Source organism: Scyliorhinus canicula, chromosome 8 (assembly GCF_902713615.1).
Source record: "Scyliorhinus canicula chromosome 8, sScyCan1.1, whole genome shotgun sequence".
NCBI lineage: Eukaryota > Metazoa > Chordata > Chondrichthyes > Carcharhiniformes > Scyliorhinidae > Scyliorhinus > Scyliorhinus canicula.
In genome coordinates, this window is record NC_052153.1 from 191,625,817 (window position 1) to 191,633,942 (window position 8,126).

General features: G+C 53.1%; 1 protein-coding gene across 1 annotated transcript; it reads right to left on the reverse strand.

The window, feature by feature from the left end:
* Window positions 1-683: 683 nt before the first annotated feature.
* LOC119970038 (beta-1,3-galactosyltransferase 5-like) lies at window positions 684-7,588 on the reverse strand. The gene is made up of 2 exons (XM_038803981.1): window positions 7,527-7,588; window positions 684-2,311 (listed from the first exon to the last, which is right to left on the reverse strand). The coding sequence occupies exon 2, from the start codon at window positions 2,048-2,050 to the stop codon at window positions 1,025-1,027; it is 1,026 nt and encodes a 341-aa protein (XP_038659909.1). The 5' UTR covers window positions 2,051-2,311; window positions 7,527-7,588; the 3' UTR covers window positions 684-1,024.
* Between the last annotated feature and the right edge of the window lie 538 nt (window positions 7,589-8,126).

Genomic DNA, 8,126 nt, shown 5'->3' on the forward strand with positions numbered 1-8,126 from the left:
TCCCGAGTTTCCTGAAAAAAATACAACCCGTTTCACTTACCTGCAGGGGGCGAGCAGGGACTCGGAGTGCTTCGTGCAGCTTTGGCTGTGGATACGGCCCCCGCACTTCCGGTTCCGAGTCCATGCATGGCGGCGGCCTCTATTGGCCATGCCGAACACCATTAGTGGACTCAGACCCACACAAAGAAACTAGGTCGCCCCGATCGGCCGTGCGCCCAAGGATTCATCCAGCCCGATCTCGCCCCCGGCCGCCCATAAGGACCCCGGTGCCCGATATCCCCCCACCCCCCACCAGGGCGGCTGCAGCGAGCATCCCGACTGGCCATACCACGTTAGTTCCACGCCATCGGGAACTCGGCCAGTCGGGAGCAGGGTATCGCTGGGCGGGCCTCAGGCAATGCCCCCCCCCCCAGCCGCACGGCGCAATTCGCGAACGCGCGGATATTCAGAGCCCGGAGAATCGCCGGAGCGGCGCCAGGCCCGATTCCATCGGGAAATTTGATTCTCCACTCCCACGCCAAGCGCGATTTCGGAGCGGGGCTGCGGTGAATCCAACCCCCTAGCTATACTGTGACATTATATTCTGCAGTCTCTCCTTCCTTCCCTATGTACGGTATGCATTGTTCGTACAGCATGCAAGAAACAATACATTTCACTGTCTACTAACACATGTGACAATAATAAATCAAATCAAATCAAATCAGCCAATCAGAGTCATGTTGGCAACAAATCGGCACCCTTTTCTCCTGTAGTGTCATTTGGCATTCTGGTGTTTCTCCTGGTGAGTGCGAGACGAGAAGCTTTGACAACATGTTTCCCCTTTCAGTGAGATTCAAGTTGTGTAGCACCTAGCGGGTATTTCCACCGCCCTTTTTGTGGAGAAGTCGTTCCTGACATGACCCCCTGAACAACCTAGCTCTCATTTTAAGGTCGTGCTCACGTATCCTGGACTCTACCGAGCAGGGAAATGATCTCCCGGCAGGATAATTAAAGGGTTTGATCAACATCGTGCAGGTCGACATCCTCAGCTCCACCTGGTGATGTCTGGATTGTCTGAACAAGCCGTCCGGGCCTTAACCATGTTATGATGGGCTACCTGCTGCTGTTGAGCGCTGAGGTGGTGAATGACCATCAGGTACCTGTAGTTGCAAACTCTCCAGTTTACGTTGTGTTTGCTGAAGCGGCTGCTCGAGAGCACTGGAATTCCGGCCAATTCCGCCAGGATTCCGATGTAAGCATCCTCGACGGGAATCGGACGGACGGATAGCGCCACCCTCAGGATGGCGGCAGCGGCGTCCAGCGAGAGCACATAGCCCACCCCGCTCACGTAGGGAGGGTAGCGCTCCTTCCCATAATCCTGCCAGGACACGTACCATTTGCTCCAGGGATTCCGGATGACTTCCCTCTTCCCGGCTGCAAACAGAGAGCCTGCGTAGAGTCTGCTGCGGAACGGGTTGTCCATGACCAGAAAGCGAGGCAGCCTATCCGTGTTCACAAAGCAGTCATCGTCGGTTTTGAGGATGTATGCGGGCTGGCAAGTTCTCACTGCCCACCTTAACCCGTGCATGACCTTTAGCGTTAGGTTTCTGTAAGTGTCCAGATAGCTTCCGACCAACAGGTCCTGGAATTGCTCCTGCTCCAATCGGACTAGGTCGGCTGTTCCTTCGTCCGAGGCCTGGCCAAGCAAGAAGACCACTTGCCAGGGGAAGGGGCTCTCCTGCCACCCCAGAGCCCAGGTGTTGCGAATGGCATTCCTGTGGTCAATGTTGGCGTTGGCCGACGTCACCAGGATCAGGAGGGCCTGCCCCTTCTCGCATGGAGGAGACTCATATTGCCAACTGTACAGAGCGTCAAAGTCAATCCCAGAGCTTCTGTCGGCATTCTCGTCTTCCTCCTTGCTCTTCACCTGCTCCAGAAATGTGCGGACGTCCCTCAGTGACTGGCCAGATTCCCGAGTCAGCCCCCAGGCCGCACGGAAATGTAACATCAGATATGCGGACGCCAGTAGCAGTCCGAGCGCAAGAACTTTCAAGTACCTCTTTAACTTCATTGCTTCAATGTGAAGAGTTCCGGATCCTTGAATACAAGGAGGAAATACTCATCTCCATAATGATTGGGTTAGAATCACGCAACACCCAAGTCTGTTGATGGAATTTCAGCCGAGCATCTATATAAGACGAAGGCAGGAGCAACAACATTGTTTGCCTTCCCTCTCTCACAAACACGGGGCATCCCAATGTGCTCCACGGCCAACGGAGCACATTTGTAGCAAAGTAGGGAAATGTTGAAAAAACAGCAGCTCAGGCAGCATCTTTGGAGATAGAAAGGAGAGTTAATGATTCAGCTGCATGACCTTTCATCAGAACTAAATGAAGTCAAAGATTCAGAGTCGTCACGTTTTACAGCACAGAAGACCCTTCGGCCCACCGTGTCTGTGCCAGCCGTCAAGCACCTATCTATTCTAATCCCATTTTCCAGCATTTGGTCCGTAGCCTGTGGGCATTTCAAGAGCTCATCTAAATGTTTCTTAAATGTTGTGTGGGTTCCGCCTCTCCCACCCTTGCAGGCAGCGAGTTCCAGATTCCCACCCCTCTCTGGGTGAAAATTGTTTTGCTGAAATCTCCTCTGAATCTTCTGCCCCTTACCTTAAATCTATCGGCCCTGGTTCTTGATCCCTCTGCTCAAGGTTTATTCCTACCTATATCCCTCAAAATTTTATACACCTCAACGAGATTCCCCCACCCTCAGCCTTCTCTGCTCCAAGGAAAACAACCCCAGCCTAACCAGCCTCTCAGTATAGCTGAAACGCTCCAGCCCAGGGCAACATCCTGGTGAATCTCCTCTGCACCCTCTCTCGTCCAATCACATCCTTCCTATAGTGTGGCAACCAGAATTGTACACAACTCTAGCTGTGGCCTAACCAGTGTTCAACACAACTCAATCATAACCTCCCAGCTCTTATATTCTATGTCTCAGTGAATAAAGACAAGTGTCCAATCTGCCTTCTTAACCACCTTATCTACCTGTCCAGCTGCCTTCAAGGATCTATGGACATTCACCGCAAGGTCCCTGTACTTCCTGGCATCCTACTGTTCATTGTATAATCCCTTGTCTTGTTAGGATTCCCAATATGCATCATTTCACACATTTCAGGGTTAAATCCCTTTTGCCCCTGTCTTGCCCGTCTGACCAGCCCGTCTATATCGCCCTGGAATCTGAGGCTTTCCTCCTCGCTGTTTACCACACCACCGATTTTTGTGTCATCTGCAAATGTACTGATCATATGGTACTGAATGGTCAGGTTTTAAGCAAGAATAGAGACATGGGCCGGGAGTCACCCCTACCCGGCAGGGCGGGGGGGTCCTGGTGGGATGGAGTGCCGTGAACCACTCCGGCGTCGGGCCGCCCCAAAGGTACGGAAGTCTCCGCACCTTTAGGGGCCAAGCCCTCACATTGAGGGGCTCGGCCCGCGCTGGAGTGATTCCCGCTCCTGGCGTGCCGAAAGGACTTCGCCGGCCGGCGTAAGTCGGCGCCTGTGCCGGAACGTCAGCGGCTGCTGATGTCATCCCATGGCAAAGGCAGAAGAAAAAGAGTGCCCCCACGGCACAGGCCCGCCCGCTGACTGGTGGGCCCCGATCGCGGGCCAGGCCACTGCGGGGGCACCCTCCCCCCCAGGACCCCGGCGCCCGCCTTCTCCCGCCGGTAAGGTAGGTGGTTTAATCCACGCCGGGGAAGAGGCTTGTCAGCGGCGGGGCTTCGGCCCATCGCGGGCCAGAGAATCGCCGCGGGGGCCCGCCGGCCGGCGCAGCGCCATTCCCGCTCCCGCCGAATCTCGGGTGGCGGAGAATTCGGGATACGGCGGGGGCGGGATTGACGCCGGCCTCGGGCAATTATCCGACCCGGCGGGGAGTCGGAGAATCCTGCCCATGGAAAGAGGGAACGGAGACAAAGTCTGTGGTCGGAAGGCGGGAATGATTAAACGTGCTGATTGTGAATGGCAGTGAGAGGTGGTAACGGTGTGAGTTAGGACGTTAAGGGTTCACAGTGTAAATAGTCACAGCAGAACCATAAGAATGGAAATGTTTATTGCGATCTGAACTTGTTGGATGTAGTGTTGAGACTGGAAGACTGCAGAGTACGTCATCAAAAGGTGAGGTGCTCTTCCTTGAGCCTGAATTGAGCTTCGCTGGAACAGTGTCAGAGGCTGAGGGCAGAGAGGTCAGAGAGGGAGTGACGTGGAGAATTAACACTGTCAGGTGCACAAAGGCCGGATGATATAACATCTCGACAAACAGCCACTGCATAAAGGGTAAGATTCGTGACACACTTCCCTCAGCCAGCACGGCTGAAATAATCCCAACACTGCTGATCTCAGATTGGCTGAGTGGGATTCCAGGATTTTCATAGAATTGTAGAATCACAGATTTTACAGTGCAGAAGGAGGCCATTCGGCCCATCGGGTCTGCACCGGCCCTTGGAAAGAGCTCACCCACGCCTCCACCCTAACCCAGTAACCCCACCGAACCTTTTGGACACTAAAGGGCAATTTAGCCTGGCCAACCCACCTAACCTGCACATCTTTGGACTGTGGGAGGAAACAGGAGCACCCGGAGGAAACCCACGCACACACGGGGAGAACGTGCAGACTCCGCACAGACAGTGACCCAGCGGGGAATCGAACCTGGGACCCTGGAGCTGTCGGGCAGTGGTGCTAACCGTATCATCCCACTAAATCGCTGGCTTTTAAAGCAGACCCAGGCAGGCCAGCAGCACGGTTTAATTTCTGTGCCAGCCTACCCGAACAGGCGCCGGAATGTGGGGACTAGGGGCTTTTCACAGTAACTTCATTTGAAGCCTACTTGTGACATTCATTTCATAACCACTGTGCCACCGTGCCGTCCCTTTCACAAGAGGGGAATTGACAGAGAGAACTCAGTTGAGATCAAGTGGAACGTGACATATTCATTATCAGTTTTAAACGGTCAATTCAACTTCTGAGTGATTGACAGCACATGTGGCAACAGCGGACCCTGTATCTGCACAAGGTGGGGGTAGGGCAGGGCCACTCAGCCAGTCACCATGAATCATTTGTCTTGGAACAAGCTGAGGGAGCCCCTGAAAGCTAACGTCACACGCCTCCTTCTCCCACACTGTTCCATGCCCGAAAAGTTCCAAAAGCAGCAAACACTATTCCAGCTAGCCTGTTATGCATCTCTCTCAACCCTCAAGACCTAAAGAAAAGCAATGGATGCTTAAGAGAAGTTTGACATCATGTCTACAGCTGAGAAACAGGCCATTAAGTCCAACATATCAATGTTTATACTCTGCACAAGACTCTTTCCTCCCTTCTTCATTAACCTCCAACAGCATGACGTCCTGTTCCTTTCCACCTCATGATTTATCTAGATCCCCCTAAATGCAACTAGATTAGGTCCCAGCACAAACCCACAGATCCCAGCACAAATACATAGATCCCAGCACATACCCCCACACACAGATCCCAGCACAAACCCACACACACACAGATCCCAGCACAAACCCTCTCACACACACACAGATCCCAGCACAAACCCACACACACAGATCCCAGCACAAACCCCCTCACACACACACAGATCCCAGCACAAACCCACACACACACAGATCCCAGCACAAACCCTCTCACACACACAGATCCCAGCACAAACCCACACACACACACACAGATCCCAGCACAAACCCACACACACACAGATCCCAGCACAAACCCTCTCACACACACAGATCCCAGCACAAACCCACACACACAGATCCCACACAAACACAGATCCCAGAACAAACCCGCTCACACACACAGATCCCAGCACAAACCCACACACACACACACAGATCCCAGCACAAACCCACACACACACAAACCCACACACACACACAGATCCCAGCACAAACCCACACACACACACAGATCCCAGCACAAACCCACACACACACACACAGATCCCAGCAAAAACCCACACACACACAGATCCCAGCACAAACCCACACACATAGGTCCCAGCACAAACCTACACACACGCACACAGATCCCAGCACAAACCCACACACACAGATCCCACACAAACCCACACACACAGATCCCACACAAACCCACACACACACATCCCACACACACCCACACACACACAGATCCCAGCACAAACCCTCACACACAGATCCCAGCACAAACCCACACACACACAGATCACAGCACAAACCCACACAGATCCCAGCACAAACCCACACACACAGACCCCAGCACAAATCCATACACACACACAGATCACAGCACAAACACACACAGATCCCAGCACAAACCCACACACACAGATCCCAGCACAAACCCACACAGATCCCAGCACAAATCCACAAACCCACACACACAGATCCCAGCACAAACCCTCACACACAGATCCCACACACACCCACACAGATCCCACACAAATCCACACACACACTCAGATCCCAGCACAAACCCACACACACACAGATCCCAGCACAAACCCACACACACAGATCCCACACACACAGATCCCAGCACAAACCCACACACACACAGATCCCAGCACAAACCCACACACACACAGATACCAGCACAAACCCACACACACAGATCCCAGCACAAACCCACACAGATCCCAGCACAAATCCACAAACCCACACACACAGATCCCACACACAGATCCCAGCACAAACCCACACACACAGATCCCAGCACAAACCCACACACACACAGATACCAGCACAAACCCACACACACAGATCCCAGCACAAACCCACACACACACACACCCACACACACAGATCCCAGCACAAATCCACAAACCCACACACACAGATCCCAGCACAAACCCTCACACACAGATCCCACACACACCCACACACACAGATCCCACACAAATCCACACAAACACACAGATCCCAGCATAAACCCACACACACAGATCCCACACACACCCACACAGATCCCACACAAATCCACACACACACACAGATCCCAGCACAAACCCACACACACAGATCCCAGCACAAACCCACACACACAGATCCCACACACACCCACACACACAGATCCCAGCACAAACCCACACACACACAGATCCCAGCACAGACCCACACAGATCCCAGCATAAATCCACAAACCCTCACACACAGATCCCAGCACAAATCCACACACACACACAGATCCCACACACACCCACACACACAGATCCCAGCACAAACCCACACACACAGATCCCAGCACAAACCCACACACACAGATCCCACACACACCCACACACACAGATCCCAGCACAAACCCACACACACACAGATCCCAGCACAAACCCACACAGATCCCAGCATAAATCCACAAACCCTCACACACAGATCCCAGCACAAATCCACACACACACACAGATCCCAGCACAAACCCGCACAGGTCCCAGCTCAAATCCACAAACCCACACACACAGATCCCACACACACAGATCCCAGCACAAACCCCCACACACAGACCCCGGCACAACCTGAAATGCAGACTGGGCTGCGGAAAGTGTTCCTCCCGCTGCTCCTGGGGCGCTCCGCAAACTTGTCCAACTCTCCGCCCACCGCTGACACGCCCCTGTCTCTGAGTGACAGCTGGATGGTCCAATCGGCGCCCCGGCTGCTGTGAGTGACAGCTCTGGTCGGTTGCAGGCAGCCAATGGCTGGAGGGAGGCTGGATGGGGAAATTGTCACATTGCTGGGAATGTCTCACTGGGTCAGTTTCCCATCTGGGACGCAACGCTTGAAATTAACCTACTTTGGAAATGAGTTCATTTCAAATGAAACTCCCTTCAGGATAAGAGATTAAACGCCGGATTCATGTTCAATCAGACAGTCAGAGTAGAGTCTTGGTCTTCCTCACTCTGAAGTTTGTTCCTTTTCCTCAGCTCTGGGGTGTTCCGCAATCAGACCAGTTTTATCATTGACCTCAGGGGCCGCATTGTTGTTGGGGTTTAGTTCAGTTTGTGTGAAATGTGGAAGAATGCTAAACATCCAGTTTCACTTTGGAAAGGTCCCCAGTACAGACACTGTTCCAGCACAAAACCCTGCCATTTATTTTCTTTATTCATTCATGGGATGTG

What these genes read in the sequence shown, in the direction of transcription:
- LOC119970038 (XM_038803981.1), bottom strand. Translation starts at nt 2,050, where the DNA reads ATGAAGTTAAAGAGGTACTTGAAAGTTCTTGCGCTCGGACTGCTACTG.